Here is a 24289-nt window from a genome sequence, read left to right on the forward strand (position 1 = left end):
CACAATCAAGTTTCTATTTCTCTATATGAGAAAAGATATATCCATTTTAATGAAGTATATATAATATATATGGTAATAATTCTTCCTCTGATAATTACCATCACTACTGTTGTGTATCTGTTTATTCTCTCATCTAAGTGTAAAGAAACTGTAGTCGCTACCCTCTTTGAATATTTGTGTCCTAAATTTGACCAAAATGGAAAATTCCTTCCCTTTTATTAACAGTTATATTTCTTAAAAGGGGAATTCACCTTCTTATGTATCCCTTCATAATTCTGCATAAACATTAGAGAGTATCCCATGATACTCTCCTACTACAATCTCCTCTCTTCCCTTTTGTCAGGATATGAGAATATAATAATATGCATCATTACATGCATAATGATGCCAAATAAAGAGAGGCAAGCCTTGATATACAGCCACATGTAGATCCCTGTGTACCTGCTCCCCAAACTAGTGTAATAGTGTTAAAGACAGAACCATTTTTTACATTGGGCTGAGCTACAGTCTAACTACGGTGGATTCAAACAGCTTTATAGTCACTATGAATTCTACTTTCTATCCCTCAATGCTTTTTGCTCGTAATGACAACTTTTTTTCAATAATCTAGGCCCACCATCAATTGAGCTAACAGAATTCATGGAGGTTGAAGAAGGAACTGATGTTAACATTGTGGCCAAAATTAAAGGTGTGCCATTCCCAACACTAACCTGGTTTAAAGCTCCTCCAAAGAAGCCTGATAACAAAGAACCTGTTCTCTATGACACCCATGTCAACAAACTGGTGGTGGATGATACTTGCACTTTAGTTATTCCACAGTCTCGCAGGAGTGACACTGGCTTATATACCATCACAGCTGTAAATAATCTGGGAACAGCATCAAAGGAGATGAGACTGAATGTCCTGGGTAAAGACTGCATGGTTTAGTTAAAACTACTTGTTTTTCTGTTCATAAATAACATTTGGCTTTAAAATCATCTGACTGATAAAGGGTTCCTTCTTTAAACCATTTTAGGTCGTCCTGGCCCCCCAGTGGGACCCATAAAATTTGAATCTGTTTCAGCAGAGCAAATGACACTGTCTTGGCTTCCACCTAAAGATGATGGTGGGTCTAAGATTACAAACTATGTAATTGAGAAAAGAGAAGCTAACAGGAAGACATGGGTCCGTGTCTCCAGTGAACCTAAAGAGTGCACATACACGATTCCCAAATTGCTAGAAGGCCATGAATACGTATTTCGAATCATGGCCCAGAATAAATATGGCATTGGAGAACCTCTTGACAGTGAACCTGAAACAGCAAGAAACCTCTTCTGTAAGTAGGACAACATTTTCACAAACAAAGTCATTTTTACTTTTTCAAAAAAATTTCTTATAATCAATATGATCTTTTTCATAGCTGTCCCTGGAGCACCAGATAAACCAACAGTTAGCAGCGTGACTCGTAACTCCATGACCGTCAACTGGGAAGAGCCAGAATATGATGGAGGCTCTCCCGTGACAGGGTACTGGCTGGAAATGAAAGACACTACTTCAAAGAGATGGAAGAGAGTTAACCGAGATCCTATCAAAGCCATGACTCTGGGTGTTTCTTATAAAGTGACTGGTCTTATTGAAGGTTCTGACTATCAATTCCGGGTATATGCAATCAATGCTGCTGGCGTGGGTCCAGCAAGTCTGCCATCAGACCCAGTGACTGCTAGAGATCCAATTGGTAAGCCTTGAAACCATTCCTTTTTTTTAAATCTTATTTTCCAAAAGTGCCTTGGGAAAGTCAAGAATACTAATGTATACTGGCTCTTTCCAGCTCCTCCTGGTCCTCCATTTCCCAAAGTGACAGATTGGACTAAATCATCTGCAGATCTGGAGTGGTCTCCCCCACTAAAAGATGGTGGATCCAAAGTAACTGGATACATCGTTGAATATAAAGAAGAAGGAAAAGAAGAATGGGAAAGGGTAGGAAAACTTGGCACTAAGGAAATGCACTATGAATAAACTAAAAATGTCTTAGTTATTCTCAATCCCATTAACTTCTGTCTATATTTTTTGGATTAAGAAATCAGGAAAACAGCATAATTTTAACTCATATTCCAAACATCTGTTAATGTCAGAAATCTAATCAAAAGTTAAGTCATGATATTACTAATCTTTTGGTTATAAATCCTGGAATGTGGAATAAATAAATAAAGGTTTAATTGTTTGACAATAATTTTAAAGCATAACTCCTGCCAAGTTATTCCATTCAGTGTCGCCTGTAGTATCTGATCCCTGAAACCTAAACCAGCAACAGTTTTCCCAGAGTAAACAGTTAAATAGGCTGCTGGTGATGCTTTAGGAAGTCATTAAAGCAAGAAGCTACAAATGACTATTCTAATTTTAAAATGTTTATGATTTCTCCCCAGGGTAAAGATAAAGAAGTGAGAGGAACAAAGCTTGTTGTGACCGGATTAAAGGAAGGAGCATTCTACAAATTTAGAGTTAGAGCAGTCAACATTGCTGGCATTGGAGAACCTGGAGAGGTCACAGATGTCATTGAAATGAAAGACAGACTTGGTAATTATCAATCCTTCTTTTACGCCATCAGTATCTATGTTTCAGATTGAAGTGGGAAAAATCACATTTGTAATTTTCAATTGCTTCCAGTTTTACCTGACCTTCAGCTAGATGCCAGTGTCAGAGATAGAATTGTCGTGCATGCTGGAGGAGTGATCCGAATCATTGCCTATGTGTCTGGAAAGCCTCCTCCAACCGTCACCTGGAACATGAATGAAAGAGCCTTACCTCAAGAAGCCACCATTGAGACCACAGCTATTAGCTCATCCATGGTCATCAAGAACTGCCAGAGGAGCCATCAAGGCGTCTATTCTCTTCTTGCCAAAAATGAAGCCGGAGAAAGAAAGAAGACAATTATTGTTGATGTATTAGGTAAATACTTTCAATTTGTCTGTGCAACTTTTTAAACCAACATTCTTATTATATTTACACAAGGCTACGCTGTGTGCTATGTAACAAACATTTTGGAAAATAAGAAAAATCACCCATAATCACGTTGAACATTATTAGAATTTTTTAAAATTTCCTCCTTACTTTTTTATTATATGCATATTCTGTTTGGTGGGTCTAAGATTACAAACTATATAATTGAGAAAACAGATGCTAACAAGAAGACATACATCCATGTCTCCAGTGAACCTAAAGAGTGCATGTACACAATTCCCAAATTGCGAGAAGGCCATGAGAATATGTATTCTGAATCATGGCCCAGAATAAATATGACTTTTTTATAGAACTTGCCCCCATACTGTCTATTATGTTGTTATACAGTTTTCATAGAAGCAACTTTCCTTCAAGTGTACATGAATGTTTAACAATTTGCCAGTGCTGACCATTTCACATCATGAGACTCTATCCCTATCACGAAATTATCATAATAATGCAAAAACTACTTTGAAGGGTTTCAGTATTCTAATTGAAGAGAGGCATCATAGTTGGTTATCAATATTGCATTTCTAGTCATTGAATATAGAGTTGAACTCTATGAGGCTTTTTCATGCCTCTCATTGGAGGCTTTAGTCCAGTGATTTGCTCAGAACTTGAAGCCCTTCCACTCAGAGCTCTTTCTAAGCATGTCTCTAGGCACAACAATACTCCAGTCACAGTTTTTATGTGAAATTTGCCAGTTCTATGTTGAATATAATTAATATAAGAATGTCATAAGGAAAAATATTTCATTAACCAATAATCCCACAAACTTTCAGGTTAGTTTCAAGCACCTAAAGCTCTTTTGCCTAATGGCTATTACTCTAATTTGAAAACTGGTACATTTCCATGTTAATTATTTGCAACCTCCTCAAAGTCATTCTGAAATTTGGGGCCTCCTATGCTGCTCGTTGATCCAGTGATCATCCAGAAAGAACCCATGTCTCCCTCCTTTTCCTCTGGAGAGGAAACTGGACATAGAAACTGACTATGCCACTCTTACCCACCTCCTCTATCCCTCTGCATGTTTGCCTCCCAGCTCCCTCCTGTCCAACTCACAAATTGCTTTTAAAAAGCATTTTTATTTTCCCTTCATCCTCTATTAAAAGCATGGTAACCAATAACTGTTGCAAAACTACTTCATTAACAAATGTGGGGCTTGATGCTATGACTCACACCTGCAATCCCTTGACTTTGGGAGGCCGAGGCAGGTGGATCACTTGAAGTCAGGAGTTCGAGACCGGCCTGGCCAATATGGTGAAACCCTGTCTCTACTAAAAATGCAAAAATTAGCCAGGTATGGTGGCATGCGCCTATAGTCCCAGCTGCTTGTGAGGCTGAGGCAGGAGAATTGCTTGAACCTAGGAAGTGAAGGTTGCAGTGAGCTGAGATCACGCCACTGCACTCCAGCCTGGGTGACAGAGCGAGATTCCATCTGAAAAAAAAAAAAAAAAAGGGGGAGGTTGACTGTTTTTGTATTGACTAGATAGCAGGAGGAGGAGGAAAAACTAACTCAATTAGTAGACACAAAACCTTACTTTCTTCATGACAACATTTTGTCTCCTTTTAAAAAACAAATATTGAGCATTATCTTTCATTGAAGGCAAACAGATTGAAATATTTTCTTCTTATTTCCAGATGTTCCGGGTCCTGTTGGAACACCATTCCTAGCTCACAACCTAACCAATGAGTCCTGCAAACTGACATGGTTTTCTCCAGAAGATGATGGAGGCTCTCCAATCACCAATTACGTCATTGAAAAGCGTGAATCTGACCGCAGAGCATGGACCCCAGTGACATATACAGTTACCCGACAAAATGCTACTGTCCAGGGTCTCATTCAAGGAAAAGCCTACTTTTTCCGAATCGCGGCTGAAAATAGTATTGGCATGGGTCCATTTGTTGAGACATCAGAGGCACTTGTTATCAGAGAGCCAATAAGTAAGTAAAATAAAAGCAATTTTATGTTTAATCACTTATTTACTCATTTAGTACAAGACTATGGTGAAAAAATATATGTATAAATGCCATACATTTCATTCATTTGACAAGCAGTTATTACACAACTACTCAGTATCTGAGTTGGTAGTACTTGGACAGTGATTGTGAAAGAGATTTTACAAATACGTATAATTCATCAAATTTCTTTCTTTTTTCTTGGTTTTGTTTTGACACATAGTCTTACTCTGTTACCAAGGCTGGAGTGTAGTGTCATGATCTTGGCTCACTGCAACCTCCACCTCCGAGGTTCAAGTGATTCTTGTGTCTCAGTCTCCCAAGGAGCTGGGATTACAGACATGCACCACCATGCCCAGCTAATTTTTGCATTTTTAGTAGAGACACGGTTTTGCCATGTTGGCCAGGCTGGTCTCAAACTCCTGACCTCAAGTGATCCACCTGCCTTGGCTTCCGAAAGTGCTGGCATTACTATGCCTGGCCCATTTATCAAATTTCTTCCATCTATACCTCACAGACTTTTTAAAAATTCCCACTTAATGGCATTAATAGAAACTGAATTATTTTCCTACGTCTAAAACTACCAACTCTGAAGATCTTTCTTAAATTATTTTTCCTCAGCAAACCTCATTTCCTCATCTGTCAAGTGAAGAAATTCTATTGTATTTGGTCCTTTTTAACTCTAATTGTTTTCGGATGAGACCTCTTTTGCTATTTATGGGAGCAGAGAGTTTAATGTTTAAACACAATCCTCAGAAAAGGAATATTCACTACATCCTACTACATTCTTAATGTGACACTTTTTTCTACCACAATTCCTATACTTATATTCACAGCTGTACCAGAACGTCCTGAAGACCTGGAAGTCAAAGAAGTTACTAAAAGTACTGTAACTTTGACTTGGAATCCTCCTAAGTATGATGGCGGGTCAGAAATTATTAACTATGTCCTAGAAAGTCGGCTCATTGGAACTGAGAAGTTCCACAAAGTTACAAATGACAACTTGCTTAGCAGAAAATACACTGTTAAAGACTTAAAAGAAGGTGATACCTATGAGTACCGTGTCAGTGCTGTCAACATTGTTGGACAAGGCAAACCATCATTTTGCACCAAGCCAATCACTTGCAAGGATGAGCTGGGTATGTGTCTACTACAATTTATACTTCAGAAACTTGCACATTTGTAGTTCATAATAAGACATCAGTAAAAATGACTTGCCTTTATAATTGTACATTTTAGCACCCCCAACACTTCACCTCGACTTCAGAGATAAGCTCACGATTCGAGTTGGTGAAGCTTTTGCCCTCACTGGCCGTTACTCAGGCAAACCAAAGCCTAAGGTTTCCTGGTTCAAAGATGAAGCTGATGTGCTGGAAGATGATCGCACTCACATAAAGACCACACCAACAACACTTGCTTTAGAGAAGATCAAGGCCAAACGTTCAGATTCCGGCAAATACTGTGTGGTTGTGGAGAATAGTACAGGCTCTAGGAAAGGTTTCTGTCAAGTTAATGTTGTTGGTAAGTCTTATTTAGTGGAAAGAATAGATCTTCTGTTCTTTCAAAAGCAGAAATGGAAATAACATTTTGTGCTATGATTTTTTTTTTTTCTGCAGACCGTCCAGGTCCACCAGTAGGACCAGTTATTTTTGATGAGGTGACCAAAGATTACATGGTTATCTCTTGGAAGCCTCCTTTAGATGATGGAGGCAGTGAAATTACCAATTATATTATTGAGAAGAAGGAACTGGGTAAAGATGTCTGGATGCCAGTGACATCTGCAAGTGCTAAAACAACATGCAAAGTTTCTAAACTACTTGAAGGAAAAGATTATATTTTCCGGATACATGCTGAAAATCTGTATGGAATAAGTGATCCTCTGGTGTCTGATTCAATGAAAGCCAAAGATCGTTTCAGTATGCATTATGTCTCTTTTTAGTGATTCAATGCTTGATATAACTAATAGGAAGAAATAAATTTCTAACACATTTTCCAACATTTGTTACAGGGGTTCCTGATGCACCTGATCAGCCAATTGTTACAGAAGTTACCAAAGACTCTGCATTAGTAACCTGGAACAAGCCACATGATGGAGGAAAACCTATCACAAACTACATCCTGGAAAAGAGAGAAACTATGTCTAAACGATGGGCTAGAGTTACCAAAGATCCTATTCATCCGTACACTAAATTTAGGGTTCCTGATCTTCTAGAAGGATGTCAGTATGAATTCCGGGTTTCTGCAGAAAATGAAATTGGTATTGGAGATCCAAGCCCACCATCCAAACCAGTCTTTGCTAAAGATCCAATTGGTATAGTATTAATGGATTTATTCAGTTTTCATGTTATTTAACTTTGTTTTCAGCTATATGCTAATTCATTTTTTACTTTTATTTTTTAGCTAAACCAAGTCCACCTGTTAATCCTGAAGCAATAGATACAACATGCAATTCAGTCGATCTAACTTGGCAGCCACCACGTCATGATGGTGGGAGCAAGATTCTGGGTTATATTGTTGAGTACCAGAAAGTTGGAGATGAAGAGTGGAGAAGAGCCAATCATACCCCTGAGTCATGTCCTGAAACTAAATATAAAGTCACCGGTCTTCGGGACGGTCAAACTTATAAGTTCAGAGTGTTAGCAGTCAATGAAGCTGGTGAATCAGATCCAGCTCATGTTCCAGAGCCAGTCCTAGTAAAAGACAGACTTGGTGAGTAAAATGCTCTCACCTGTGTTTGCAAGGAAAATAGATGTCTGATTGTATGTGTTTAATTATAATTTGCATTATGGATCAAATCTGAGTGTTCTGTTCTCTCTTTTCTAGAACCCCCTGAGTTGATTCTTGATGCCAACATGGCAAGAGAACAACACATTAAGGTTGGTGATACTCTAAGACTTAGTGCCATCATCAAAGGAGTGCCATTCCCAAAAGTAACTTGGAAAAAAGAAGACAGAGATGCTCCAACTAAAGCAAGAATTGATGTGACTCCAGTTGGTAGCAAGCTTGAAATTCGTAATGCTGCCCATGAAGATGGTGGAATTTATTCTTTAACAGTGGAGAATCCAGCTGGTTCAAAAACTGTGTCAGTAAAAGTACTTGTATTAGGTAAGAATTTTAATACTTATGCCATTAAAAATAAATTTTGATAATTTTGAGCTCTTATTTGGATAAAATTACTTATAAAACTGTTATTTAACACTTTTTAGATAAACCTGGGCCACCTAGAGATCTGGAAGTCAGTGAAATTAGGAAAGATTCTTGTTACCTTACTTGGAAAGAACCACTGGATGATGGTGGTTCTGTTATTACCAATTACGTGGTTGAGAGGAGAGATGTTGCCAGCGCCCAGTGGTCATCTCTCTCAGCTACATCAAAGAAAAAGAGTCACTTGGCTAAACATCTGAATGAAGGCAACCAGTACCTCTTCCGAGTAGCTGCAGAGAACCAGTATGGACGTGGTCCTTTTGTTGAAACACCAAAACCAATCAAGGCTCTGGATCCTCTCCGTAAGTTGCTTTCTCTGAATACAAAACTATTGTTTGACTGTCTTCAAGAATATTCCTTTTTCATCATAACTTCTTCTTTGAAAAGATCCCCCAGGGCCACCCAAGAACCTGCACCATGTAGATGTTGACAAGACTGAAGTCTCCCTCGTCTGGAATAAGCCAGATCGTGATGGTGGTTCTCCAATCACTGGATATTTGGTGGAATATCAAGAAGAAGGCACCCAGGACTGGATTAAATTTAAGACTGTGACAAACTTAGATTGTGTGGTTACTGGACTACAACAAGGAAAGACCTATAGATTCCGTGTAAAAGCTGAAAATATTGTGGGTCTTGGTCTCCCCGACACAACTATCCCGATAGAATGTCAAGAAAAACTAGGTAATTTTTGGACTAGCAGTTTTATCTTATTTCTTTTTAAAATTATTCATGTAGGTGAAAATCAAAATCTAATTTTTTCATGTTTACTTTTCAGTGCCTCCGTCCGTGGAGCTAGATGTGAAATTAATTGAAGGTCTTGTGGTAAAGGCTGGAACCACAGTCAGATTCCCTGCTATTATAAGAGGTGTGCCTGTTCCTACCGCAAAGTGGACAACCGATGGGAGTGAGATTAAAACCGATGAGCACTACACAGTTGAAACAGACAACTTCTCATCAGTACTTACCATTAAGAACTGCTTAAGGAGAGACACTGGAGAATATCAAATCACAGTTTCCAATGCAGCTGGTAGCAAAACAGTAGCCGTACATCTTACTGTTCTTGATGTTCCTGGGCCACCAACAGGTCCTATTCATATTCTGGATGTTACTCCTGAACACATGACTATCTCATGGCAGCCACCTAAGGATGATGGAGGAAGCCCTGTGATAAATTATATTGTTGAGAAACAAGATACAAGGAAAGACACTTGGGGTGTTGTCTCTTCGGGAAGCAGTAAGACAAAGCTGAAAATCCCACATCTGCAGAAGGGCTGTGAATATGTTTTCCGAGTTAAAGCAGAGAATAAGATAGGTGTTGGTCCTCCCCTTGACTCCACACCTACTGTTGCTAAGCATAAATTTAGTCCTCCATCTCCTCCTGGTAAACCAGTGGTTACTGACATTACTGAAAATGCGGCAACAGTGTCTTGGACCCTGCCAAAATCTGATGGTGGCAGTCCAATAACTGGCTACTATGTGGAACGTCGAGAAGTAACTGGCAAATGGGTGAGGGTCAACAAAACACCTATTGCTGACCTTAAGTTCAGAGTGACTGGACTCTATGAAGGAAATACATATGAGTTTAGGGTTTTTGCTGAAAATCTTGCAGGACTAAGCAATCCATCCCCAAGTTCCGATCCAATAAAAGCTTGCCGTCCCATCAAACCACCTGGACCACCTATTAATCCTAAACTGAAAGACAAGAGCAGAGAAACAGCTGATTTGGTGTGGACAAAGCCTCTCAGTGATGGTGGTAGCCCCATTCTAGGATATGTAGTGGAATGTCAGAAACCTGGCACAGCACAATGGAACAGGATTAATAAAGATGAACTCATTAGGCAATGTGCCTTTAGAGTACCTGGACTAATTGAAGGAAATGAGTACAGATTCCGTATAAAGGCAGCTAATATTGTAGGAGAGGGTGAGCCAAGAGAACTAGCAGAATCTGTGATTGCAAAAGATATCCTTCATCCTCCAGAAGTAGAACTTGATGTTACTTGTCGTGATGTTATTACCGTGAGAGTAGGCCAAACTATCCGCATTCTAGCTCGAGTCAAAGGCAGACCTGCACCAGACATAACTTGGACTAAGGAAGGCAAAGTATTGGTCCGAGAAAAGAGGGTGGACATTATTCAGGATCTACCTCGTGTTGAGTTACAAATTAAAGAAGCTGTTAGAGCTGATCATGGCAAGTATATCATCTCAGCTAAGAACAGCAGTGGACATGCCCAAGGTTCAGCCATTGTTAACGTCCTTGACAGACCTGGGCCTTGCCAGAATTTGAAGGTTACCAATGTAACCAAAGAGAACTGTACAATTTCTTGGGAAAACCCACTAGATAATGGCGGCTCAGAAATAACAAACTTCATAGTAGAATATCGCAAACCAAACCAGAAAGGCTGGTCAATTGTTGCATCAGATGTCACTAAACGATTAATCAAGGCCAACCTTTTAGCCAACAATGAATACTATTTCCGAGTTTGTGCAGAGAATAAAGTAGGTGTTGGGCCAACCATCGAAACAAAAACTCCCATTCTGGCTATTAACCCTATTGACAGACCAGGTGAGCCTGAAAACCTTCACATTGCAGATAAAGGAAAGACATTTGTCTACCTAAAGTGGCGGAGGCCTGATTATGATGGTGGCAGTCCAAATCTCTCATATCATGTTGAGAGAAGGCTGAAGGGCTCCGATGACTGGGAAAGAGTGCATAAAGGAAGCATTAAAGAAACTCACTACATGGTTGACAGATGTGTTGAAAACCAGATTTATGAGTTCAGAGTGCAAACGAAGAATGAAGGTGGGGAAAGTGACTGGGTGAAGACAGAGGAAGTTGTTGTTAAAGAAGACTTACAAAAACCAGTACTTGATCTGAAATTAAGTGGGGTCCTAACTGTCAAAGCAGGGGACACCATTAGGCTTGAGGCAGGGGTTAGAGGCAAACCATTCCCAGAAGTTTCATGGACCAAGGACAAAGATGCTACAGACTTTACAAGATCACCAAGGGTCAAGATTGATACCAGTGCTGATTCATCTAAATTTTCTCTTACTAAAGCAAAGCGAAGTGATGGGGGTAAATATGTAGTTACAGCAACTAACACAGCTGGCAGTTTTGTGGCCTATGCCACTGTCAATGTTTTAGATAAGCCTGGTCCTGTGAGAAATCTGAAAATTGCTGATGTGTCCAGTGATAGGTGTACTGTTCGCTGGGATCCACCAGAAGATGATGGCGGCTGTGAAATCCAAAATTATATTCTAGAAAAATGTGAGACAAAGCGAATGGTTTGGTCTACCTATTCTGCTACTGTCTTGACACCTGGTACTACAGTAACACGTCTCATAGAAGGAAATGAATATATTTTCAGAGTCCGTGCAGAAAATAAAATAGGCACAGGGCCTCCAACAGAAAGTAAACCAGTCATAGCCAAAACCAAGTATAATAAACCTGGACGCCCTGATCCCCCAGAAGTCACTAAAGTAAGCAAAGAAGAGATGACTGTGGTTTGGAATCCACCTGAATATGATGGTGGAAAGTCTATAACAGGATACTTTTTGGAGAAAAAGGAAAAGCATTCAACACGATGGGTCCCTGTTAACAAGAGTGCAATCCCTGAGAGACGTATGAAAGTACAGAATCTCCTCCCAGACCATGAATATCAGTTCCGTGTCAAGGCAGAAAATGAAATTGGAATTGGAGAACCAAGCTTGCCTTCAAGACCAGTGGTGGCAAAAGACCCCATAGGTAGGATGTCCTTGTTTTTTCTGATATTACATCAACTCTTAATCTCAAGCACAGAAGTATTTGATAAATAAGTTAATGTAACATCTAAATCCATAACATAAAAACTGTATTTAGCAAATATTTTTCCAAATAGACCTTTTACCAAAATACCTAAAAGGTACAAACAATAGTAGATTCTCATTTTTATGAAGGAAAATAAAGAGGACTGTAATTGAAAAATTGGACGACCTATATTTGATTAACTGAGACTACGCTATATAAAATTACACATTGAAGTATCACTATTAGTAGTTAAACATATGTATATCTATTCTTATATTTTATTTTCAGAGCCACCTGGTCCACCAACCAATTTCAGAGTGGTTGATACAACCAAACATTCCATAACTCTTGCGTGGGGAAAACCAGTCTATGATGGCGGTGCACCGATCATTGGATATGTTGTGGAAATGAGACCAAAAATAGCAGATGCATCTCCTGATGAAGGCTGGAAACGGTGTAATGCTGCAGCACAGCTTGTACGCAAGGAATTCACTGTTACTAGCTTGGATGAAAACCAGGAATATGAGTTCAGGGTGTGTGCCCAAAACCAAGTTGGTATTGGGCGCCCTGCAGAGCTAAAGGAAGCTATCAAACCTAAAGAAATACTAGGTAAGTCCTTCCTTTAGCATGTGATTCATTCACACTTAATTTCTTATGATTTCCCCACATTCTGAAATATCAATTAATGACCTTAATGTCATTTGCAGAACCTCCGGAGATTGATTTGGATGCCAGCATGAGAAAACTGGTCACAGTGAGAGCAGGATGCCCTATTCGTCTCTTTGCTATAGTGAGAGGACGACCAGCCCCTAAAGTCACTTGGCGAAAAGTGGGCATTGATAATGTGGTCAGAAAAGGACAAGTTGATCTGGTTGACACTATGGCCTTCCTTGTCATCCCCAATTCTACCCGTGATGACTCAGGAAAATATTCCTTAACACTTGTGAACCCAGCAGGAGAAAAGGCTGTATTCGTAAATGTCAGAGTATTAGGTGGGTTACTAAAATGCTTCTCCCTCCCACTTCAAAAATGAATTTGTTAATAGGGATGCTGAGGAGATGTGTATATCTGATTTTATGACTCTTTACAGACACTCCTGGACCTGTGTCTGATTTGAAAGTTTCAGATGTCACTAAAACATCATGCCATGTGTCCTGGGCCCCTCCTGAAAACGACGGTGGGAGCCAAGTGACACATTATATTGTGGAGAAACGTGAGGCAGACAGAAAGACATGGTCGACCGTTACCCCAGAGGTTAAGAAAACAAGCTTCCAAGTAACCAATCTTGTCCCTGGGAATGAGTATTACTTCAGAGTAACTGCTGTCAACGAATATGGCCCTGGCGTCCCAACAGATGTCCCAAAACCAGTGCTTGCATCAGATCCTCTAAGTAAGTATTATGCTTTCTTCCTCCTTTTAACTCCAGCCTCCTATTTCAGCAAGGTCAGGATACTAATACTGTTTTAATCCACTTCTGAAAGAGATTTCATTTGTAGAGACCCAAATAGTGTAATAAATATCTATCTCACTCATGAAACACTTTTTTGATCTGTCTCATCTTACATGTTTTACTTTTAATGTACTGAACTACAGGTTCTATGTGCATTAGAGCAAATGACATACTAAAACTCTTATGTACATTAACAAAGGGGATTTGATTAGGTTACCTAGGTAATTTTATACATCATGTTTTTCTTCTAGGTGAGCCGGATCCCCCAAGGAAATTAGAAGTGACTGAAATGACAAAGAACAGTGCCACCTTAGCCTGGTTACCTCCCCTGCGTGATGGAGGTGCTAAAATCGATGGCTACATCATTAGTTACAGAGAAGAAGAGCAGCCTGCAGATCGCTGGACAGAGTACTCAGTGGTGAAAGATCTCAGCCTTGTTGTCACTGGCCTAAAGGAAGGAAAGAAATACAAATTTAGAGTAGCGGCCAGAAATGCTGTTGGAGTCAGTTTGCCAAGAGAAGCTGAAGGAGTGTATGAAGCCAAAGAACAACTGTGTAAGTAGTCGTTGCTTCATTTATGTCATGTGCTAAGTTTATTAGAATTTCTTTTATATGTAGACATTTCTCCCTGAGGAATCTAGCTCTATAAATACTTGAAAAACAACAGAGAACAGTGGCTTTCAAACACGTGGGTGGGCCAACAACACACAGTAAATAAACTTATGCAAACACATAGATAACTAAAAAACATTTCCTGAAACAATACCCATTCATTATCATGTGCACTCTTATGTTTTCTACCCTATTCTATGTTTTTAAAAATGTTGGCTGTACAACAAACATATAAAAAAAAAAGCTCATCATCACTGATCGTTAGAGAAATGCAAATCAAAACCACAATGAGATATCATCTCATGCCAGTTAGAATGGCGATCATTAAAAAGTCAGGAAACAATAGGTGCTGGAGAGGATGTGGAGAAATAGGAACGCTTTTACACTGTTGGTGGGAGTGTAAATTAGTTCAACCATTATGGAAGACAGTGTGGCGATTCCTCAAGGATCTAGAACCAGAAATACCATTTGACCCAGCAATCCCATTACTGTGTATATATCCAAAGGATTATAAATAATTCTACTATAAAGACACATGCACATGTATGTTTATTGTGGCACTGTTCACAACAGCAAAGACTTGGAACCAACCCAAATGCCCATCAGTGATAGACTACATAAAGAAAATGTGGCACATATACACCACAGAATACTACACAGCCATAAAAAAGGATGAGTTCATGTCCTTTTCAGGGACATGGATGAAGCCGGAAACTATCATTCTCAGCAAACTAACACAAGAACAGAAAACCAAACACCATATGTTCTCATTCATAAGTGGGAGTTGAACAATGAAAACGCATGGACACAGGGAGGGGAGCATCACACACTGGGACCTGTCAGGGGGATGGGGGGCTAGGGGAGGGATAGCATTAGGAGAAATACCTAATGCAGATGATGGGTTGATGGGTGCAGCAAATCACCATGGCACGTGTATACCTATGTAACAAGCCTGCACATTCTGCACATGTATCCCAGAACTTAAAGTAAAAAAAAAAAATTGGCGGTAATACAAGCATTAATTTGAACCAGTATAGTTCTCCACCAGAAGAAACTTAACCACCTTCCCAAAATTAATATCTTTTCATTTTACTTTCAGTGCCACCAAAGATCCTTATGCCAGAGCAAATTACTATCAAAGCTGGGAAAAAACTCCGAATTGAAGCCCACGTGTATGGAAAGCCTCATCCCACCTGTAAATGGAAAAAAGGAGAAGATGAAGTTGTCACATCCAGCCACCTGGCAGTGCATAAAGCAGACAGCTCTTCAATTCTGATCATAAAAGATGTGACTAGAAAAGACAGTGGTTACTACAGCCTCACAGCAGAGAACAGTTCTGGGACAGACACTCAGAAAATCAAAGTTGTAGTCATGGGTGAGTTAAGTATTAGACAAACAGCCATCTAAATATGAAACTCTGAAACATTTTTACCCATCACATCCTTGTTCTTACATTTCTTTCCTCGTGGTTCATGCAGATGCCCCTGGCCCCCCTCAGCCTCCATTTGACATTTCTGATATAGACGCCGATGCTTGCTCCCTGTCGTGGCACATCCCTCTGGAGGACGGAGGCAGTAACATCACCAATTACATAGTGGAAAAGTGTGATGTAAGCCGAGGGGACTGGGTCACGGCTCTAGCTTCAGTCACAAAAACTTCCTGCAGGGTTGGAAAGCTGATCCCAGGCCAGGAGTACATCTTCCGGGTCCGTGCTGAAAACCGATTTGGCATCTCAGAGCCTCTCACATCTCCAAAGATGGTTGCGGAGTTCCCATTTGGTATGTTTTTGTGAAGGGGAAAAAAAGTTATGTTTTCTTTCTAGTTTGTTACTGAATGTAAAAACTGACATTTTCCTTGTCTTCATCTCCAGGTGTTCCTAGTGAACCAAAGAATGCACGAGTCACCAAAGTCAACAAGGACTGTATTTTTGTTGCATGGGACAGACCAGACAGTGATGGAGGGAGCCCCATTACTGGTTATCTGATTGAACGCAAGGAAAGAAACAGTTTGCTGTGGGTGAAAGCCAATGATGCTCCTGTCCGGTCAACTGAATATCCTTGTGCTGGCCTTGTAGAAGGTCTTGAGTATTCATTCAGAATCTATGCCTTAAACAAAGCTGGATCCAGCCCACCCAGCAAACCCACAGAATATGTAACTGCAAGAATGCCAGTTGGTAAGTTTTGGGGTTTTTTTATTGTTGTTGTTGTTGTTTTAGTATTATGGAGGCATATTTAAATCTCAGAGTCTAAGATTTGGACTCCAAGACATAGACAGTAGTAGAGATCTGAAGATTACAACTCCCGTTCAAGAATATGTTCTATCTCTTACAATGAAGATGACATATTAAAAAAAGAAAAGGACATATAATTTCCTTTAAAGCATACAGCAAGGACTCAAAAGTGCATACTAGTTGGACAGTTATTAAAATGGGATAATTGTCATCCTGTTGAGCTTGTTACTTAGCAGCGGGGATGATAATGTGAAATATGGAAGTTTAAACTTCTGCTAGTAAGATAAATGGTGAGTGTACCTCTTTTTGTTTTAGATCCTCCTGGGAAACCTGAAGTTATTGATGTCACCAAGAGTACTGTATCTCTGATCTGGGCACGTCCAAAGCATGATGGAGGCAGTAAAATTATTGGTTATTTCGTAGAAGCTTGCAAACTTCCTGGTGATAAATGGGTACGGTGCAATACTGCACCTCACCAGATTCCCCAGGAAGAGTACACAGCTACTGGCCTAGAAGAGAAAGCTCAGTATCAATTTAGAGCTATTGCCAGGACCGCAGTAAACATTAGCCCACCTTCGGAACCTTCTGATCCAGTGACTATCCTCGCAGAAAATGGTAAGATTCTGCTGAGTATTATAGGCAAAGATGTAACAGCATTCATGATGGTCATTTTTCCTAATAAACAACTAAGTATACACCTAAGGAAAAGAGGAAAAATAAAATATTTTATATATAGACACAAACATTATGATTATGGAGAATCATAATAAAAGCAGGATACACAACTGTGGCAACAATATAATTTCAATAGTTATTCAATAACTGCAGTTATTATTTGTCTATTAAAAATATGCAAAATGAAATAACATAAAAATTCCATTCTTGAAAGAGGCAGCATATGAATTTCCCACTATTATTAATAAGGATTACATAATATAGCTTTGCATATATTAAGTCCTTTATCTTATTTCTTTCCAGTCCCTCCCAGGATAGACCTAAGTGTGGCTATGAAATCATTGCTTACTGTGAAAGCTGGAACTAATGTCTGCTTGGATGCTACTGTTTTTGGTAAACCAATGCCAACGGTTTCTTGGAAGAAAGATGGAACACTGCTAAAACCAGCAGAAGGCATAAAGATGGCAATGCAGCGGAATCTGTGCACCTTGGAGCTATTCAGCGTGAACCGGAAGGACTCGGGAGACTATACCATTACCGCTGAAAATTCAAGTGGTTCTAAGTCAGCCACCATTAAGCTTAAGGTGTTAGGTAACTAATAAACTTCATTAGAATCCCATATTTTACTTTGGTTAATGGGACGTAAATAGGATTTACAAAATAATGTGGGAGAAGACATACATATTCTAACGTATATTTCCTATGCACAGAATTATTCTTATGACAGAACCATGTTTTAGAGTTTAAAAGAGCATTAGAAAAATCACATTTCAATTACTCAATTTTACAAATGAAGAAACTAAGATTCTAAAAAATTAACTAATCTCCTAGGTCATATAGGAAATTGACAATAGAAAGACTGCAGTCCTGGTCTCCAGACCTCTACTCTATATTCAATTCCCCATTCCACATATTTTAGTGAAAGACTTCACTCTTCTTCCTTATTCTTTCAGATAAACCGGGTCCTCCAGCATCTGTTAAAATCAACAAAATGTATTCAGATCGTGCAATGCTTTCTTGGGAACCGCCTCTTGAAGATGGAGGCTCAGAAATCACCAACTATATTGTTGACAAACGTGAAACAAGCAGGCCCAACTGGGCTCAAGTCTCTGCAACTGTGCCTATCACCAGCTGCAGCGTGGAGAAACTTATAGAGGGCCATGAGTATCAGTTCCGTATTTGTGCTGAAAATAAATATGGAGTAGGCGATCCAGTCTTCACTGAACCAGCAATTGCCAAAAACCCATACGGTAGGAACATGTCCTGGTGGTTTTTCATTTTACTTTTTAAATATTACCTTTTAGTCTGGGAAATTAACTTTTCAATCAATTTCTGCAGACCCACCAGGACGCTGTGATCCTCCTGTTATTAGCAACATAACCAAAGATCACATGACAGTCAGCTGGAAGCCACCAGCAGATGATGGCGGCTCACCCATCACCGGCTATTTGCTTGAAAAGCGGGAAACCCAGGCTGTTAACTGGACTAAGGTCAACAGAAAACCTATTATAGAAAGAACATTAAAAGCAACAGGTCTTCAAGAAGGTACCGAATATGAGTTCCGTGTTACAGCTATAAATAAAGCTGGACCAGGCAAACCCAGTGACGCATCCAAGGCCGCTTATGCTCGGGACCCTCAGTGTAAGTGTTCTTGAACGAGATCCATATCCTGTGTTAAAAGCAGCATGAAACACCCAGGAAGGAGGTTTAAATGAAAATTTCCTATCTTTATTTCTTCTCAGATCCTCCTGGCCCACCGGCTTTCCCTAAAGTATATGATACAACTCGTAGCTCCGTGAGTCTATCCTGGGGCAAGCCAGCCTATGACGGCGGCAGCCCTATCATTGGTTATCTCGTTGAAGTAAAACGGGCTGACTCCGATAACTGGGTGAGGTGCAACTTACCACAGAATCTACAGAAAACCCGCTTTGAGGTTACTGGCCTGATGGAAGACACACAGTATCAATTTCGTGTGTACGCCGTGAATAAGATTGGATACAGTGACCCCAGTGATGTGCCAGATAAACACTATCCCAAGGACATCTTAAGTAAGTATTACTAGGGGGAATACCTAAGGCTTTTCTTATTAATCATATTCTAAGAGGGAGAATAGAACTCCCTTAAGTAGATTAATCTATTTACAAGGTGTAGACTTGGTAACTCCAGGAGTACTTTTTAGGAGAGCTGGATGGGTACTTTACGGTATTGTAGAACAGGCAAATCAAATGCAAATGATTTGTGGTTTTGAAAAGCTTTTCGGCCGGGCGCGGTGGCTCAAGCCTGTAATCCCAGCACTATGGGAGGCCAAGGCGGGCGGATCACAAGGTCAGGAGATCGAGACCATCCTGGCTAACACGGTGAAACCCCGTCTCTACTAAAAAAAAATACATAAAACTAGCCGGGCGAGGTGGCGGGTGCCTGTAGTCCCAGCTACTCGGGAGGCTGAGGCAGGAGAATGGCGTGAACCCGGGAGGCGGAGCTTGCAGTGAGCTGAGATCTGGCCAGTGCACTCCAGCTTGGGTGACAGAGCGAGACTCCGTCTCAAAAAAAAAAAAAAAAAAGAAAAGCTTTTCATATATATAAGAATTTCATGTCTTTAAAAGACATGGAATGAAATAATTTTATTGGAATGTAAGAATTTTAGTTTACGAATAAAGAGGCCTTTTAACTAAGTAGTGAGCTATTTACTATTCTTAGGGTTTCTGTTTTCCAATCCACCATCTCCCTAAGTATGTGATTGGTGGGCTCTCCATCTTAATTTCCCTTCTTCTTATTTTTCATGTTTGCTTATTCTCCATGATAATTTCCCCTTTATTTGAATTACTTGATATTATATGTCATCCTCCAGGTACTTTTCTTCCTACTATGAAATAATAAAGAGAGCTAGAATATGTGGCAGAATACCTTCATGGAATATAGAAAGGAAAAAACAAGAATGAAAGGGAGCCAAAAATCAATCATCTACTTTCCTTTTAGTATATGTAGCATTTCAGAGTACATAAGGCTCATGAAAGAGGAGGTACCGATCCTCCAGGGAAAACCTGGTTAAACCTAAAGCATAGTGGAAAATGGAAAGATCAACAATTAGTACAGAACAGAAAAATGGTTTTGAGGATTGTATTAAGGAAGTTTTAAAGAACAAGAAATCGGCTCTAGAAAATAAATGTATTTTAGGAGTGATAAGGCCAGTCCTTGGAAATACATTTGACTATTAAATTTTTAATTAACTTTCTTCACCCAAAATTGAACAGTTCCACCTGAGGGAGAACTTGATGCGGATTTAAGGAAGACACTCATATTACGTGCTGGAGTTACTATGAGACTATATGTACCAGTAAAAGGACGCCCACCTCCAAAGATTACTTGGTCTAAACCTAATGTCAATCTAAGAGACAGGATTGGACTGGACATAAAGTCAACTGACTTTGACACTTTCTTGCGCTGTGAAAATGTGAACAAATATGATGCAGGAAAATACATCTTAACCCTGGAGAACAGCTGTGGTAAAAAGGAATATACCATTGTTGTGAAAGTGCTTGGTAAGTCTATTTCAAAAAAGAATCATATATATTTTAAAATAGTATATGTATTTTTTACACATTCATTTCTTATTTACCCACTATTTATCCAGATACTCCTGGGCCACCTGTCAATGTGACTGTTAAGGAAATAGCCAAAGACTCTGCTTATGTTACCTGGGAGCCTCCCATTATTGATGGTGGAAGCCCCATCATAAACTATGTGGTACAAAAACGTGATGCAGAGAGGAAATCCTGGTCTACAGTGACAACTGAGTGCTCCAAAACAAGCTTCAGAGTATCTAATTTGGAGGAGGGAAAATCCTACTTCTTCCGAGTGTTTGCTGAAAATGAGTATGGCATTGGTGATCCTGGTGAAACTCGTGATGCTGTCAAAGCTTCCCGTAAGCAAAGGAACCATCATCCCATCATTTTGAGTGACATCCTTCCTTTGCTATATGGGGCTTACACTTATCATTTCTCCTTTGCTTTAGAAACTCCTGGACCAGTTGTGGACCTGAAAGTGAGGTCTGTAACTAAGTCATCTTGTAGCATTGGCTGGAAAAAGCCTCATAGTGATGGTGGAAGTCGGATTATTGGATATGTAGTTGATTTCCTGACTGAAGAAAATAAGTGGCAACGAGTTATGAAATCCTTAAGCCTACAGTACTCCGCAAAAGATCTGACTGAAGGGAAGGAATATACCTTCAGAGTGAGTGCTGAGAATGAAAATGGAGAAGGAACCCCAAGCGAAATCACTGTTGTGGCAAGGGATGATGTTGGTAAGGCTCTATCCACACATCTTCATTTTTCCTTTATTGTCATCAAAAGCGCACTCTTGTGTCCTACTCACTACCTTATCTAAAAATCCATTAAAAGCTAGAAGTATGTGAAAAAGTTAATTACCTGGCCTTAAAAATAACAGTAATTTATCTCTGCTATTTTACAGTGGCTCCTGATCTTGACTTAAAGGGTCTACCTGATTTGTGCTACTTGGCTAAAGAAAACAGCAACTTCCGGCTTAAGATCCCCATAAAAGGCAAGCCAGCTCCATCAGTCTCCTGGAAGAAAGGGGAAGATCCTCTAGCAACTGACACTAGAGTCAGTGTTGAGTCATCTGCAGTTAACACAACTCTTATAGTATACGATTGCCAAAAATCTGATGCTGGAAAATACACAATCACACTTAAGAATGTTGCTGGCACCAAGGAAGGAACTATCTCCATAAAGGTTGTTGGCAAGCCTGGCATCCCCACTGGACCAATCAAATTTGATGAAGTCACAGCAGAAGCCATGACCTTAAAGTGGGCTCCTCCAAAGGATGATGGAGGTTCTGAAATCACCAACTATATCCTAGAGAAGAGGGATTCTGTGAACAACAAGTGGGTGACGTGCGCCTCAGCTGTCCAGAAAACCACCTTTAGAGTAACCAGACTTCATGAGGGCATGGAATATACCTTCAGGGTCAGTGCCGAAAATAAATATGGTGTCGGGGAAGGCCTGAAATCAGAGCCAATTGTTGCTAGACATCCATTTGGTAAGTGTCTTAAATTCAGAAGACATGAAGCAAAACATGGTTTTGAGGAGGCTTCTTATTATAAATCTTGCATTATCTACTTTTTTCTAGATGTGCCTGATGCTCCCCCACCTCCCAATATTGTGGAGGTCAGACACGATTCAGTATCTCTAACTTGGACTGACCCCAGGAAAACTGGTGGCTCTCCAATTACAGGTATTTTGTTTATTCTTACCCTACAGCTTTTACATCAAGATTCCTCACAAATATTTCCCTGAGAACAGTGGAATGTGTGCTTATCAATAACATTATCTGCTTATACAGAAATGTGTTTTTCTTTCAGTACATATGGTTAATGTTTAATGTTATTGAAAATCTCGTAATAGTTAATAAAGTATTTCTTAATTATAATATCTATTTTTGTAAGTTAAAATTGTTCAACACAAAAGACAACAACTATGCATATTCCAAGAGGAAAAAAAATGGCACTATGCTTAGGTAATAAAAGTATAGATACTAGCAAGAATGATTACTTGTTCAATATATGTGGATATGTATAAATAATTTGGGCAACACATATATATTGTAAAATCAAGCTGCATTTATACTTTGTATGTGAATTGATACAACCCTGGGTCTTTTGTAGGGTATCATCTCGAGTTCAAGGAAAGAAACAGCCTTTTGTGGAAGAGAGCTAACAAGACTCCGTTAAGGATGAGAGACTTTAAAGTGACAGGATTAACTGAAGGTCTTGAATATGAATTCCGAGTTATGGCAATCAATTTAGCAGGTGTGGGCAAGCCAAGCCTACCATCAGAGCCTGTCGTGGCACTGGACCCGATTGGTAAGTCATTATATGAAGAAAAACCCATGTGCATTTTTTACATGAAGAAAACATTGGTATTTGTTTGACTGGTGTTGTTTTTATGTTTTAGATCCTCCTGGAAAACCTGAGGTTATTAACGTAACAAGGAATTCAGTGACTCTCATTTGGACTGAACCTAAATATGACGGTGGTCATAAGTTAACTGGATATATAGTGGAGAAGCGAGATCTACCTTCCAAATCTTGGATGAAAGCCAACCACGTTAATGTCCCAGAATGTGCCTTTACTGTAACTGACCTTGTTGAGGGTGGAAAATACGAATTCAGAATTAGAGCAAAGAATACAGCAGGTGCTATCAGTGCTCCATCAGAAAGTACAGGAACCATTATTTGCAAGGATGAATATGGTAGGTCCATTTTACTTTTTATGTACTTTGTTTTTGTTTTTGTTTTTTAAAAAAAAAAATTAAGCTTCCTTCCTTTTCTGATTAAAATGTATTTTCTTCTTTGCAGAGGCACCAACAATTGTCCTTGATCCCACAATAAAAGATGGGCTAACAATTAAAGCAGGGGATACCATTGTTTTGAATGCCATTAGCATTCTTGGCAAACCCCTTCCAAAATCAAGTTGGTCCAAGGCAGGAAAAGACATTAGACCATCAGATATCACTCAGATAACTTCAACCCCAACATCTTCCATGCTTACTATCAAGTATGCCACTAGAAAAGATGCCGGTGAATACACCATCACTGCTACCAATTCTTTTGGCACGAAGGAGGAACATGTGAAGGTAACAGTCCTTGATGTACCTGGTCCCCCAGGTCCTATTGAAATTAGTAATGTTTCTGCTGAAAAAGCAACACTTACATGGACACCTCCCTTGGAAGATGGCGGCTCACCAATTAAGTCCTATATACTTGAAAAGAGAGAAACCAGTCGACTTTTGTGGACAGTGGTTTCTGAAGATATTCAGTCTTGCAGGCATGTGGCAACCAAACTTATCCAAGGAAATGAGTACGTCTTCCGGGTCTCAGCTGTAAACCACTATGGCAAAGGAGAACCTGTACAGTCTGAACCTGTCAAAATGGTAGATAGATTTGGTATGTAGAGCATGTGAGGGAATTGAAATGGAAACATTTATAGCAGAGTTTAGGAAATCATGGATTTCTAATAAATTTGCTTCCTTTTCAGGTCCCCCTGGGCCTCCTGAAAAACCAGAGGTCTCAAATGTCACTAAGAACACTGCCACTGTCAGCTGGAAAAGGCCAGTGGATGATGGTGGCAGCGAAATCACAGGATATCACGTAGAAAGGAGAGAAAAGAAAAGCCTGCGGTGGGTGAGAGCAATAAAAACGCCAGTTTCTGATCTCAGATGCAAAGTAACAGGACTGCAAGAAGGAAGCACCTATGAATTCCGTGTCAGTGCAGAAAACAGAGCAGGAATTGGTCCACCCAGTGAGGCTTCAAATTCTGTTCTAATGAAAGATGCAGCATGTTAGTATTTGTCTTTTTCAATACCATTCATTCCAGAATGCCAATA

The 24289-nt window shown here is 39.7% G+C and overlaps 1 protein-coding gene across 1 annotated transcript in view; it reads left to right on the plus strand.

Annotated features, from left to right (window-relative positions):
- LOC104677536 (titin) overlaps window positions 1–24289 on the plus strand; it is a 273229-nt gene that overhangs the window by 197508 nt on the left and 51432 nt on the right. The window contains 37 exon segments of the mRNA XM_030916357.1: window positions 611–907; window positions 1016–1315; window positions 1400–1714; window positions 1808–1956; window positions 2403–2553; window positions 2644–2925; window positions 4618–4920; window positions 5772–6074; window positions 6175–6456; window positions 6552–6851; window positions 6944–7246; window positions 7336–7644; window positions 7759–8040; window positions 8142–8441; window positions 8527–8820; window positions 8915–11881; window positions 12212–12532; window positions 12631–12915; window positions 13014–13313; window positions 13625–13927; window positions 15084–15359; window positions 15463–15762; window positions 15855–16157; window positions 16530–16829; window positions 17193–17480; window positions 17843–18139; window positions 18228–18530; window positions 18632–18937; window positions 20141–20428; window positions 20521–20811; window positions 20902–21189; window positions 21357–21944; window positions 22035–22139; window positions 22570–22767; window positions 22859–23155; window positions 23262–23849; window positions 23941–24243. Of these exon segments, the coding sequence (XP_030772217.1) occupies window positions 611–907; window positions 1016–1315; window positions 1400–1714; window positions 1808–1956; window positions 2403–2553; window positions 2644–2925; window positions 4618–4920; window positions 5772–6074; window positions 6175–6456; window positions 6552–6851; window positions 6944–7246; window positions 7336–7644; window positions 7759–8040; window positions 8142–8441; window positions 8527–8820; window positions 8915–11881; window positions 12212–12532; window positions 12631–12915; window positions 13014–13313; window positions 13625–13927; window positions 15084–15359; window positions 15463–15762; window positions 15855–16157; window positions 16530–16829; window positions 17193–17480; window positions 17843–18139; window positions 18228–18530; window positions 18632–18937; window positions 20141–20428; window positions 20521–20811; window positions 20902–21189; window positions 21357–21944; window positions 22035–22139; window positions 22570–22767; window positions 22859–23155; window positions 23262–23849; window positions 23941–24243 (13665 nt within the window).

The sequence above is a fragment of the Rhinopithecus roxellana genome, chromosome 14 (genome assembly GCF_007565055.1).
Source record: "Rhinopithecus roxellana isolate Shanxi Qingling chromosome 14, ASM756505v1, whole genome shotgun sequence".
Lineage (NCBI taxonomy): Eukaryota > Metazoa > Chordata > Mammalia > Primates > Cercopithecidae > Rhinopithecus > Rhinopithecus roxellana.